The 14,929-nt window shown below is 45.0% G+C and overlaps 1 protein-coding gene across 1 annotated transcript in view; it reads left to right on the plus strand.

Annotated features, from left to right (window-relative positions):
- The first annotated feature begins 8,149 nt into the window (after positions 1-8,149).
- The window catches only part of GLP1R (glucagon like peptide 1 receptor), a 960,977-nt gene continuing 954,197 nt past the window's right edge, over positions 8,150-14,929 (plus strand). Inside the window, exon 1 of the mRNA XM_069236652.1 lies at positions 8,150-8,327. Coding sequence (XP_069092753.1) covers positions 8,150-8,327 — 178 coding nt within the window. The remainder of the gene's footprint in view (positions 8,328-14,929) is intronic.

Raw genomic sequence — 14,929 nt, forward strand, 5'->3', positions numbered from 1 at the left:
AGTACACATCCTGGGTCCAACCCCAATGGCCATCCTGTCAAGGAAACAACATTACCTCCCCACACTCAAGCCTTTGCCCTCTGCTCCGGGAGCGGTTTTCAAATATTGACTGGCAGAAGTAGGGAAACGAATGCAAATTTAGGCTCCAGGAACTTCAGACATGGAAATGGTAACTTTCAAAAAGGTATGTCCTTAATATTTATTAGAAATCCAACTTCACTTTTGAATTGGATTTTTAATAACTATTGAAAATAGTTGTTTAATTATTTTTCTAGCTATTCTCATTCCTGAGATAGAGTGTTAGGATTTTTAAGCTGTATTCTGGTTTTTCAATTAGGACAGCTAGGCCTGCCACCATGAAAAATTGCTTTTGGCTGTGGGTCACTGTAAGGACATATTATCATTAAACTCCTACATGTACTCCTTTTAAATACCATGCACCTTGCGTTATGGGTGGTGTTGGAAATGGCCCTCTTTACAGGGCCATCCAAAATGTTTGCCTTGCTCCTCCTACTTTCTCTGGATTTTGCATGTTAACCATTGTTAACATTGCTAAAGTGCTTGTGCTCTCTCCCTAAAACATGATTTGATTGCCATGTACCCGATTGTCATATTTAATTTACATGTAAGTCCCTTGTAGAGTGGCATACCCTATACCCAGGGCCAGTAAATTAAATGCTACCAGTGGACCTGCAGCACTTATTATGCCATCCACTTAAGTAGCACTTTAAAACATGTCCCAACCCTGCATTGCAGCCTGAAGGCAGTATCCCACTGCCATGTCGACTTGCATTTAAAACCCTTTGCCAAGCCTTAAACTCACCTTTTATTACATATATTTTATCCCTATGGTAGGCCTTAGGTATCCCATAGGGTAGAGTGCTATGTAATTAAAAGGTAGGACATGTACTTTTTTGTTTTACATGTCCTGGTAGTGAAAACTCCCAAAGTTGTTTTTTCACTGCTGTGAGGCATACCCCTCCCACAGGATAACATTGAGAATTCCTTATTATATTTAATACACTGTAATTCCAAAACCAGAGGTGGTAGATATGTTATGTTTGGTATCTATGAACTTGTAATGATAAACCCTTTTTAAGTCTGATTTATCATTACAAGTTTGAAAATGCCACCTTTAGAAAGTTGGCATTTTCCTGCCCTTGGCCCTGCCCTGCCCTGCCTTAGGTCACATGACTGGGTGTAATTGACAGTCGAGACTTTGTGAATTCACCCCAGATAGTCACACAATAGCAGGATTAGCAGGGCCTGAATGGGCCATTAACTGACCTGATTGGGGGGCAGAGCTCACACAGCCCAACTTACACCTGAATAGGCTGTGCTCTGTTGCCACACAATAAGCTTAATGATCCTGTATTATCAGTGCAGGCAGCTAGGAGCCAGTGCAGGGGATGCAGGAAATTCCTAGAACTTCAGAGAACCCTTCTGGACATATCACCCAATTTCTAGGAGTAGGGCACCAGGATATAAAAAATAGGGCTCTCAGAACTGCTTCTCAGTTCACTACTTGACCTGCGGAAAGGCTCTCAGAGGGCTCCTTGTTGCTGTGACTTCCTGTGCACTCTACGAGTCTGCTTCTGTACCTGGAAGGACTGCTTTGCTGCCTGGAGCCTGCCTTGAACCTTCAGAGGCCAGTCCTGCTGTGGAGCCCTGCAGCTTCACCTGCACCCAGGACTTCAGAAGTGACTCTAAGGGCTAGTTTAGCTGGCCTCCTGTTCAGAGCCACAGGGACATAACAGGCTCCCACCATCTTGAACCTGCACCTGGACCCAGCCTGAGTACGTCTTGAACCCCCAAGAAGTCTCCACCCACTCCTGGACCCATGGTTGTGGTGCTGAAGGTGCCCAGGTGGCCATTATTTTAAACTGAGGGCTTCCTATTTTGAACTTTAAACTTTAAAAAATCATAACTCCAGTTCTACTAATTGGATGTTGGTGATTTTAGTTGTCAAATAGTTTTTTTTAAAGTTTCTCTATTTTTCTAAATGGGTTTGGGATTTTTAATATGTTGTATTTTCACTGTGTTGGTGTTTGTGTACTGCATAAATACTTAACACATTGCTTCTAAGTTTAGCCTGACTGCTTTTGATGCCAAGCTACCCAGGGTTAAGCACAGGTTAAATTAGTGACTTTTTGTAGTTCACCCTGCAAAGGATTGTGGCTGTTGCTTGGCCAGGGCTCACCCCCAGTCAACCAACAACCCAATTTCCCACAGGTGTAATGCTTACATATGGGTGACATTAGTTGTTTTAAAGGGAGTGTAAGAAAGTTACTCTTTTTGCATGTTCATCCCCATGTTTTTGGACTGATGCTGTTGGTTTTTGGACTCTGTGCACTGACTTCCTCCTAACGAGGCACAGTGCATGTTTTCTGACCCCCTTAAAACTTGTCAAATTGGTTAAAATCCTTGATTGGCACATTTAACTTACCTATAAGTCCCTAGTATATGACACCCCATGTGCCCAGGGCCTGTAAGTTAAATGCCACATGTAACTGCATCACCTGTTGTGCCATCACTAAAGTGACCATGTACAGCATGACTTTAGACCTGTCAAAATCCCCCTTTTGATAAGCATAAATAGTAGCAACTCACCCTTAAAGTAGGCCTTATCTGCCCTAAGGCAGGGTGCATTGTATTTAAATATAGGGCACGTGTAATTAATGTTTTCATATGTCCTTACACGGAAAAAGGCCCCAAACCCATTTTTTACTTGAACAAGGCTGGCTGTGCCACATAAAATACTAGATCACTTTATTACACGTAATAGAAGCTAACTTTAGATTGAACTAGCTAGGAAAATACTTCAAACACTCATGTCCATAGTTAAAAAAAAACAACTTAATGATAAAATTAAATGTCTATTTTCTGTCTAAAGCCTCTGGTAGCTTTTTCAAGGTTAATTCGCAACTATCACCCGGCAGCTTGCTGGCTCCTGTGTGGAGGTGGGAATGGCTCCCAGTAAAGGGAACAAAAAGGCCTTGAGTGTGAGGAGGCGTGACCTCCTTCTGACAGGATGGCCTAGGAGATGTGCCCACACACTGCACAAGCTTCAAGGGGCATCCCCTGTCACTGGCAGATGTACCTAGGCCTGCCCTTTCCATTGTCCAGGTAGTCAGTTTGGCACCAATCCTAGTAGGGGAAAACCTTTTTTTTAGACCTGGTGTGCAAGGGGAGTTTCTCATATCCCTAGACACACCTCAGGGGTGTGTCCAGAGCGCTGCCCTGGGGAGGAAAGATTATGCCTTGTTGAAGCTTAGCAGAACAGCGCACCGTGGGATTGTTTAGGGCCAACTCTTCTGGAAATTATGTCAAAGTAGATAGGGTTGCTCCAGAGAACCGATTGGTCAAGCAGTTCCCCAACTACAAGCTACTGCCAACCGCTAATGTGGCACTCCTGAGTATCTTCTGCAGAACACATCTTGACCTGTGGAAGACAGATGAAGGACTGCACCTGCTGTTAACCTTGTGGAGAGAGACTCAAGGGACTGGACCTGCTCCCACTTGAACCCAGGACAGAGACGCGGACTCCGAGGGTCAGCTGGCTGACCTCCTGTTAAGCTAAAGGACCAAAAAAGCTGCAAGAATCCTAGTTTTTCCAAGAGCCCAGCTGAGCAGTTCTAACTGGGTTTGCTCTGAACCCTGCTAGTGGTTTTGGGAGAGTGAGTCCTAACCCCCAAGTGGTGCTCACAAGGTCCCAGCCCCTTTGCTTGTGTTAGAGTGTACTTTTCTGACTCTATAATCTGCACAGCTGGACACTTAAATATATATTTTTTAACTTTTCCTCCAGAGAACCAGCGGAGACCAGAACAGAACCCGCAGCCATGGATGCTGAATTGCAGGTCAAATTCACTCACCAGTTTCTCCAGCTGAAAGGGCGAAAGGAGGTCAACTTCCACAAAAACATTTAGCTCCAAACACAGAGGAATTTCATCAAGGTCGACATTGAACAGCATTTGACCGCTGACGAAACCAGCTAGAAAAATAATTAAACAATTATTTGTTCATTAAATTTTACTCTATTTTCACGATGGAAGTGTGATTTTTATTATGGTATGTTTTCTCTCTTATAACTCTTTTGGTACTGATAAATGCTTTACACATTTCTCCTAAGTTAAGCCTGTGTGCTCTGTGACATAGTTTCCAATAGTTGAGCTCAGGTGTAAATTACTGAGGCCTAATTGGATGCACAGAGTTGTGGCATTATTACTTGGTGACTTACATCCCCTCCCCTTTCACATAATATTACACTTTTTGACAGGGAGGTTTAGAGCTGCTAGAAGGGCTCCAGACCGAAATGGAATTTTTACACTGCTAGAGTCATGTTACACTGGGAGGCCTGCAGCCATGCTTGCACTGCCACTGTAGTGGACGGCCCAATAAGTGCTGCAGTCCTCTATTGGCATTTAGCTTACAGGCCCGGGGTACAATTTGAACCATATACTAGGCACTTATCTGTAAGTTAATTATTCCACTAACGGGTATGCAGTTCAACCACGTTTAAACTGGGAGCACAGGCACCTTTCTGGTTAGCAGGGGTAAAGAGCACAGAGTTCTAAAACCAGCAAAAATATTGGGTCTATCAATAGGCAAAAAAATACGGGGGTGACCACGTAGAAAAGTCAACTTTCCTACAGGTGGGCACTTCTGCCCAGTCCTAGAGTGAAACATCATCACTCCAACCATGCCCCAACCCTTGTTGGCAGTATTATGTGTTATTCTATCATGACAACCTAATTGTCTGCCGTCATCTTGAAAATTATACAGATATAAAATAATCCTAGAAGGGATTAGGGTTACCTCCTTCAGCCGTTGCTGGATATTTGTATATAAAAGGTTGGGTGTTTTTGCTTGACCTTGTGTAGTATTTTTTCTGTGTCCATTGATACCTGTCAATATGTTCAACTGTTTCAGCACTCAAATGTGTGTTTTTCTGTGTACATGGTACCTGTAGTCCGAATACCTGTGTGCATTTGTGCCTTAAGGTATGTTGATTTGTGTGTCTTTATCAGCACATGTAGTTGTTTTCCTATGCATCTGTATGTCAGTGTGTGTGTGTGTGTGTGTGTGTGTATGTGCACGTGCGTGCGCATGAGTGCCTGCAGGCTGGTTTTACTGTTTTAATGTGGTTTGCAAAGGGAGGAACTATCTGAGTGGTATGCAGGGTGCCTCTCTGACCCATCTTCCCACTTAGCCAAAGCGACCTTTCATGCCCCAATAAGATGTCTTCTGCCATGTCCTACAAGTGTTGTCATCAACCTACGTGAGGGCTCGGTGAGCGGAGCAGAGGTTTCTGGGCAGTCGGTGGAAGCTCAGGCGGTTGTTAAGGTAGGCGAGTCCTAGGTCATGGAGGGACTTGGAGACGTGCGTTAGGAACTTGAATTGACATCTCACCTGGACGGGGAGCCAGTAGAGGTTTCTTAGGTGCTGGGAGGTGTGGGTCCTTTTGAGCAGGTTGAGGATCAGTCTTGCTGCTGAGTTCTGGCATTATTACTTGGTGACTTACATCCCCTCCCTTTCACATAATATTACACTTTTTGACAGGGAGGTTTAGAGCTGCTAGAAGGGCTCCAGACCGAAATGGAATTTTTACACTGCTAGAGTCATGTTACACTGGGAGGCCTGCAGCCATGCTTGCACTGCCACTGTAGTGGACGGCCCAATAAGTGCTGCAGTCCTCTATTGGCATTTAGCTTACAGGCCCGGGGTACAATTTGAACCATATACTAGGCACTTATCTGTAAGTTAATTATTCCACTAACGGGTATGCAGTTCAACCACGTTTAAACTGGGAGCACAGGCACCTTTCTGGTTAGCAGGGGTAAAGAGCACAGAGTTCTAAAACCAGCAAAAATATTGGGTCTATCAATAGGCAATAAAATACGGGGGTGACCACGTAGAAAAGTCAACTTTCCTACAGGTGGGCACTTCTGCCCAGTCCTAGAGTGAAACATCATCACTCCAACCATGCCCCAACCCTTGTTGGCAGTATTATGTGTTATTCTATCATGACAACCTAATTGTCTGCCGTCATCTTGAAAATTATACAGATATAAAATAATCCTAGAAGGGATTAGGGTTACCTCCTTCAGCCGTTGCTGGATATTTGTATATAAAAGGTTGGGTGTTTTTGCTTGACCTTGTGTAGTATTTTTTCTGTGTCCATTGATACCTGTCAATATGTTCAACTGTTTCAGCACTCAAATGTGTGTTTTTCTGTGTACATGGACCTGTAGTCCGAATACCTGTGTGCATTTGTGCCTTAAGGTATGTTGATTTGTGTGTCTTTATCAGCACATGTAGTTGTTTTCCTATGCATCTGTATGTCAGTGTGTGTGTGTGTGTGTGTGTGTGTATGTGCACGTGCGTGCGCATGAGTGCCTGCAGGCTGTTTTTACTGTTTTAATGTGGTTTGCAAAGGGAGGAACTATCTGAGTGGTATGCAGGGTGCCTCTCTGACCCATCTTCCCACTTAGCCAAAGCGACCTTTCATGCCCCAATAAGATGTCTTCTGCCATGTCCTACAAGTGTTGTCATCAACCTACGTGAGGGCTCGGTGAGCGGAGCAGAGGTTTCTGGGCAGTCGGTGGAAGCTCAGGCGGTTGTTAAGGTAGGCGAGTCCTAGGTCATGGAGGGACTTGGAGACGTGCGTAAGGAACTTGAATTGACATCTCACCTGGACGGGGAGCCAGTGGAGGTTTCTTAGGTGCTGGGAGGTGTGGGTCCTTTTGAGCAGGTTGAGGATCAGTCTTGCTGCTGAGTTCTGGACCGTCTCGAGTCTTTTCATTAGTGCAGTGTTGGTACCCGCATACAGTGCGTTGCTGTAGTCCAATGTGCTTGTGATGAGAGCTTGCATCACTGTTTTTCTTGTGTTGAGTGGGAGCCACTTGGAGACTTTGCGGAGCTGGTGGAGGCAGGATGTGGTGACTGCATTGACCTGGCGTTTCTTGGAGAGTTTGCTGTCTAGAATTGACACCGATGTTGCAGGCATGTGGGAGGTCTTGCATGTGTGTGTTTCCAGGCCTCTGGGAAAGTGGTCGTGGTTGAAGATGGTGGTAAGCTGGAGGTTGATCACATCGCTTGCTAGGTTGAAGAGTCGGTGAGGGCAGGGGTCGTTGGGTGCCCCCGAGTGGATGGAGTTCATGAGGGCGTTTCTGTTCGGTGCACTGAGTGGGTGGATGGTGGCCATGGTGGGGGTGGTTTCGGGGCAGTCAGCACTAAGAGGGTCAAAGTTTCTGTAGATGGTGTCAATCTTCTTGTGGAAGTGATTGGCGAGGGTGTCACAAAGGTCCTGAGAGGGGGCGTGGAGTTGTCTGTGGCTTGCAGGCGGGTGAACTCATTGACTATAAATGAGTCCTTTGGTGTGGTCGGTGCTGGTCTCGATCCGGCGTGTGAGGGCCTCCTTCTTGGTGGCTTCGAGCTGGTGGTGGTAGTTGTTGAGGGCCGTTTGAATGTGGCCGGTCTAGGTGTTTCTGGTAGCCCGCTACTTTCTTTCCAGTTGTTTGCTCACAGGTGATCCAGGCACTGAATTTCTCTACTGCCAGGTTCAGGTCTGCGGTGTCATTGGGTAGGGTGGTGCATAGGGCGTGTTCCCTGTTGTGTTGGGTGACCTTAGTCCAGCTGCGGTTGGGGACGCTGTGGTTGTTCGGGGTGGTGTGGTGAGGCTAGGGAGAGCAAATGCTGTTGTGGCCCCAGGAGATCTTGTAGGGGTTTTTGGAGACCTGGAATGGAAGAAGGAGCCTGGGCAGACAAGAGCCTGGCAGTGCCTGGCTGGTGAGGCAGCATGGGGAGCTGGCGGTAACCTGCTAGATGTAGAATTACAGACCTCAATAATGTTATCACATGTGCCACAAGTGGCATCATGTGCTCCAGAATACCCTCAAATGCCCCATAGGTGCCATCATAGAGTTGATTCCCACCACCAAATGTTACTAAAGTCCCATAATGGTTTCCTAATATGTTCCAAATTGACTCACATGTGGTCACGAAGAGTCTTGTATTGCTCCAAAATCACCCCTATTCCAAGAGTGCTGTCTTTTGCGTGAAGCCGTCACGCAACAAGAAGGGCACATTCAACCCTGCCATGTCTCTAGGCACTATTGACAAATAATAGATGTTATTGTAACACAACGCAATGGTACTCATCGACCTTGGAAGGATGAAACGCAGAGTGGTTCTACGGCGGTTTGAAACTGTGACCGTAAAGTCAATCAGACATCCCAGGAGAGGTTGTTTTAGTCCACGGAGCCACCAGACCCAGCATCTAGGGTGCGACACAAAAGCCACGGTGAACCCCAAAATGTCATCCAATGGCAAGTATGCTGTCTTTTGTTTGACATCCGTCATCACGTGCCCAATAAATGCCATCCTGTGCACCAGAAACAAAACTGTAGGTTTGTAAAATACTATTGCATGCCATTTTATTATATTAGCATTGGTTTTAGAACCTTGCGCAGAAACCATTGGTTACCATGGCAGCCCATCAAGGGACCATTCAAAGCTCCCTTTATCTAGTATTTTCCTTCCAATCACAGGTGGACGAGGTGAAGGCTTCCTGCCTATATTTTCATAATTTAAAATCTTTCACAAAAGCTAAGTATAATGCAGCGTTAGAAAAGCCATAACATTTCAGCCTCATTCATGAAAAAACAACTTGTCTTTCTGTTCTCAGTGAAGGATTCATAGCCTGCTCTCACAGAATTTGTGTATTCTGAAACATAATATTTATGTTTTATAATAATTTGATGAGTCAGAGCTACCTTAAGTAAGGCAAATGAAAAAATAAAAAACCAAGGGCCAGAGTTACAAGGATCTAGTGCCTCCTTGCGCCATATTAGCGGATTATTATTTTTTTAACGATAATGTGGCTCAAGGAGGCAATTTTCACAGTGCCATCAATTTTTGACCCCTTGCGCCACATTATGCATGCGTCAGGTATAATATATGCAAAAGGGGCGTTCCCCCGTTAGGAAGCCCAAAAAAGCTACAAGATTTCACTGCGTCATTTTTGGTGTCATTTTTAATGCCTGCTCAGAGCAGCCGTTAAAATGACGCACCCATTGAAATCAATTGGCCTCCTTGCACTTTGCTACACTAGTGTCAACATATTTGATGCTAGTGTAGCAAAGCGCCATAATAGCATCAACAATTTTGTTCCGTTAGGTGGGGCAAGGGTGATGCAGGAAAAGTGACGCATCAGTACTGATGCGCCGCTTGCTTGTAAATCTGGCCTGAGTCATTACCCGAGAAAGGACAAACCAAGTCCTGACTGTTTCCAATAGTGGGGCCTCTATTTAACAACATGAGTGAAACGTCTTTGCCAGTACAAAGTCAGTACATCACAAACTGAGAGGCTAGGTTTATAGTTTTTTTAGCTTTTGGAAAAACATATCAACTTTAAAACATAATTTTCAAAACGACAACTTCCTCAACTTATTTCTAAAAAATACTAGTTTTTGACAGCTCTTTGCTCTCTGCACTATCCAGTACCGGGAAGCTGGCCATTCCACATCTACTTCCGGTAGTAAAGAGATTCGCTCTCTCTGCTCTGTAGTAAGTACACTATTTACTCCGCGGAGTGTCTGGCATTGTGCTGAAACAACACCACTTTTGCAAATGGACTGCGTCAATCTAAACTTATTGTGCGATTTATGGTCCCTTACCCATCTTTTTTATAATACGCAGGGCCACTGGAATTAAGCGATTGTGCGACTGTGGTCTTTTTTGTATAATTATAAATTTGACACATAATATATCATCTGCTTCATAAGCTGCAGTTTTTAACAAAAAAATTGTTTCTAGCTCAAAGGGTTAAAATACGACTAAAATGCAGTGACACAATAATAAAGTAATGCTATAACAAAACGTGCTGCATTACGCCACATAAGTTTCCTTTTCTTGCCACATAATTTATTCAACCCTGCTGCATAATTTGGCCCTCTTCTGCTGCATAAATCCAGTGGCCCTGATAATACCCAATTTACTAGATAGAGCTTTCCAGCACACATTTTTATAGTAGCAGGAATGGTTGGAGCCTGAGATGCTGAACACAGAAGATTTTGTGTGCATTGTCCGGTTAAGGGTTAGGGAAAACGGAATGTCACACTTGGGCCGACCATAGAATTTGGGTAGCACCAGTGAACACCCTGTGAAGTTTTCCTTTTGTTGTTCACAAAGTTATTGCACATTCTTGCAACTTCAGGCAATATGCCTAGGACCTCACGGTTTTTGGTCAAAGCCACCAAAATGCAAGTTGCCAGGTTCTAAGGGCCACACACGTACAAGAGATTTTAGCGGTTGCACACAGGGAATCGGGCCGTTTGTGACCGCTAAATAGCCTTTTCATATGTACTAACCCTACTTTGTGATTTGGTGACCTATTACTGAATCGCAAAATAGGGTTTGCGAGTCGGTATTAGGAAGGGGAGTGTTAAGAGCGTCCCTTCCTAATAGCGAGTCGCAGGGTCATGTATGAATATTTCCCGAGTGGAATGCTGTCACAAAACATTCAGATTTTACCGGCTCTGTGAATGGGGCGCAAACATTTTTTAAAGGCAGGAAGTGGTCCCATCTTAAAAAATGAAAAGAAAACAACACATGGGGACGCCCAAAGTATACCTTGCCTTTAATCAAAAATAATTAAGATAATTGTCCATTCAACTGACCAGGGCTCTTGCTAGAAAAAGGCCAGTTGGAGCATAATGTCTCAAATACTTAATGATTAGCCAGTATATCTTTGTTTCCTCTCAATACAAGTCTGTGGAACCTAATCACGTGACAAAAAACGTGTTACTTTCAGCAATAATCTATCTATTCAGCAGGTGGTAGGGCCGTCTCCTAGGAGACGCAAAAGGCATCCTTGAGGAGAACATATAATTCCTATAATACAATGCCAAGCGCAGTATTCTCATAAAATCGTGCTTTCTGTTGACAGATTTGAAAGCAAAATTACACTCCAGAAATGTACAGATGTACAACTTTAAATTGCATGGTTTCTAAGCCTACTACAACCATAAAAATTAGCAAACTTGCTCAAAGCTACTGAATTTTAAACCAATGTCAAAGGACAACTATATTTCATTATTAATTATTGATACATTATTTGTCATATATGTGTACAACATCAGTACTCTAATGGATAGGAATATATGAGTATAATGCCGTAGGATTATATGACTGTGTTTTCCCACCTCCCCTTTATTCCGAGAGGAAACATTCATTAAACAATTCAGGTGAAAAATAGCGTTATCAGTTCCTTTTTACATCTTTGTTGGTATATATATATATATATATATATATATATATATATATATATATATATATATTCATCATTGAAGATGTCATAACTGGTGTAATATGTGGGGTAATTACCAGTGCATGGCGAGGGCACAAGTTATAGTTTCTTGAGATAATTATAAGTGTTGAATTACTATGGTTTTACGTGCGTAAAATCTGAATCTAACTATAACGTCCCTATAACCTTTGTTTTTTAGTGAATTTCCAAGTTTAAAAAAAATTCTATTTCCTAACTATAATGTCTCTGTAACGTTAGTTTTTTTCAGTGAATTTCTACGTAACTTAATGCTATTCCCTAACTATAACGTCCCTATAACCTGTTTGTGCGAGTGGGAGTGTTAGTGGCTGTGTTGGTCTGTGAGTGGGTGTGTGAGTAGCTATAGATGTCTGTACTTGGGTGTGTGTGTGTGGTGTGTGTGTGGTGTGTGTGTGTGAGACTGGCTGTGTGGGTCTGTGAGTGGGTGTACGAGTGGCTGTAGGGAGGGTGTGAGTGGGTGGGTGTGTGACTGCCTCTGTGGGTCTGTGTGTGTGAGTAGTTTTTTGGGTCTCTGAGTGGGTGTGCGAGTGGCTGTATGGGTGTGTGAGTGGTCGTGTGGGTGTGTAAGTGGTTGTGCAAGTTAGTTTGTGAGTGGATGTATATTCTTTAGGTCAAGCATAGCAGCGTGCAAGTTCTGCTTTTCTGACGTGTTGGTATGTATCTGGGTTTTAACCACACCCACCGCACGCCCATCACTATCACTCGTTCTGGGCTTGCCTTTCAAAAATCTTTTGTTATCATTGGTAAATGCTTAACATTTGTCCCTCCATGGGACGGTTGTATTACCGCCTTGGCCATCGACCCTGTTACATGGAAAATTGCACTTTTGCTGATAATTTTGACTGCGAATTAACTTCTTTTTCCTTTGGTGTCTTCTTTGCGCTCATGCTCATGGTGGCTATGGCGCTTTGAATCAGCTCACTTATGTCACCTGTTTTACTTTTTTTATTTTCAGTTTGTGTGGCAAGAAAAGTCCATTTAATAAATTTACAACACTAAAAGTTCTAACTTGAGCAAAGGCAAGACCCATTGCATTGCAAATGCTTGTTTTTAACTGGGATCTGGATCCGCGGATCTGCCGCGGATTCACAGGAGGGTTGCGCTTAGCACCACGTTGGATCTGCGTATCCTCACTCACCCCAAACATTTTGTGGGCAATTCCTTGCTAATGAAGGGTCTCTCAAAGACCCCTCCATTAGTCCTATGGGGTCAGGACATCTCTACCCTGACCTCTTATATCCGAGTTAGACTTTATTTCCCCTCCCCCTCAGGGACCATGTCCAAATTCACAAATGGCAGATGCAATTTTTCTCTCAGGGTGTGGCCAGCCAATCATGGCACTGCTGTTGTCACGTGGATCTGCCAATCCAACACAGTGGATCCACAATTGATCTGCATCTCTAGATATACATAAATCCTTTTTCTTTAATAACTCCAAAACTACTGAACAGATTTGCATCAAATTACAAAAAGCACTCTTTCTGACCAAGATTCAGCCTTCTGCCAAATTTGGTGAAATCCAGTTCAGGGGTCCGGGCTGTATTATGCCTAAAATCCCTTTGGGAAATTACATTGGGGAAAATGTGTTTTGGTACCCCCGGCCCACTCTTGACGCATCACCCTGAAACTTTCCAGACAAAAGCTGAAGTGATTGGCAAACTACTTCTGAAAATTTTGTGAAGATTCATCAAACTTTGCCAAAGTTATTAGCTTCTCCTATGGGAACTAGTTCCTAATTAGAACATTTTATATATATATATATATATATATACACGTACACACACATATATGTATATATATATATATATATATATATATTCACTGAAAAAAACAAAGGTTACAGGGACATTATAGTAGTCTCGTACAACCATAGATATTCAGCAGTTGTAGTTATAGTTCTTTTGAGTAACTATAATTCGCACCCTAAGGTAACTATAACTCGTGCTCCCACCTTGCACAGCTTTTTCTTTAAAAATTTGACTGCTAATGTTTCATTTATACTTTTAAGGATGATATAGAAGTTGTCATGACTGCTGTAATATCTGGGGTAATTAGTAGTGCATGGCAAGGGCCAGTCCCAGCAGTAAACCCCTATAACAACCCAGCCCCACATGGACCTACCTCTGCAGGCCTATCTCGGCCCTGGGGACCCCATTCCCCACGGCCCAATCTAAATATTACATTATTTTGGGGAGGAGGGCCTCCCTTCCCAGGCCGATCTTGGCCGTAGGGACCCCATCACTCGAAGCCTGGCCTAATTTTTTTTTAGGGGGGCACACACCCCCCCCCTCTGCAGGCCGATTTGGCCCCAGGGACCCCACTACCTGGGGCCTGGCCATGTGACCTCGTTGCCCCAGGACACCTAGTCACAATGTTGGAGACCATGGGGGGAGCCTGAAGGCCCCTACAGTCACAGCTGGCTCCCTGCTTCTTGTGGGAGCCAACATTGCAGTCACAGAGAGGGAGCGGCTCCCTCTCTGCGAGAGCAAGCATTTTCTCTGTCTCCCTACCTGCATCTCCACGGGCAGGAAGACAGAGGAAACCTCTGCTCGCAGTGAGGGAGAGCTGATTGACAGCTCTCCCTCGCTGCGAGCAGAGTGTTTGGTGTGACTTGGTGGGAGCTGTCAAAGCTGCCTCCAAGCCACGGCAAACATCTATGTCCTGTGAGTGGGGACCTCAGGACATAGCAGGAGCTGGCCCTAGGGTGTAGTGGTCCCCAGGGGGGCTAAACTGGCCCCTCCAACGTAATTAGTCCCAGGGAGGTGGCGGTCCCCGGGGCTGCAGGGGGGCTACGTGGCCCTCCCGCATACAATTACAGCAATGCCCTGGGGCGGTGGAGGTCCCTGGGGTTGTGGGGTGGGGAAGTCACGCAGTACCCCACATACAATTACAGAAATGCCCCGGGGAGGTGGTGGTCCCCGGGGCTCGAGGGGCCACAACGGACTCCCTTCATTCTTTTATTATAGCCCCAGGGAGGTGGTGGTCCCTGAGGATGCAGGGTGCCGTGCGGCCACCCTGCACAGATCTAAAGTTTAGCCTTGGGGAGGTGGTGGTCCCCAGGGTTTGGGGGTCTGCAACGGACCCTCTTCATTCTTTTATTATAGCCCGGGGAGGTGGTGGTCCCTGGGGATGCGGGGCCACGTGCCCCAGCACTCAATATGTTAAAAGCCCTGCTGGGGAGGTGGTGGGCCCCAGGGCTGTGGGGGGGATAGGCAGCCCCCGCACTCGATTTGATAAAAGCCCAGGGAGGAGTCATTTCCTGGGCAGCGGGAGTGGGCGCTGCTCTGTTCACTTACTATGTCCTAGGTTTGGTAAGGACACAGAAGGGGCATATTGCTCATGCATCTATGCCCACACATACAGTATAGTGCACCCTGCATTAGGGCCAGAAGACCTGCCATAGGGGTGACTTACCTATATTGCATGCAGTGTATAGTGGACAGGGCACACAGGCTGTGTGCCATGTCGAGTTTGCATTTTAGGTTTGCACCAGGACACTTAGCCTGCACTGGCAGTGCTGGGTGTATCTGGATGCAGGGCCCTTGAGGGTGGCACAATCTGTGCTGCTGCCCTCAGGGGCCT

Source organism: Pleurodeles waltl, chromosome 5 (assembly GCF_031143425.1).
Source record: "Pleurodeles waltl isolate 20211129_DDA chromosome 5, aPleWal1.hap1.20221129, whole genome shotgun sequence".
Taxonomy (NCBI): Eukaryota; Metazoa; Chordata; class Amphibia; order Caudata; family Salamandridae; genus Pleurodeles; species Pleurodeles waltl.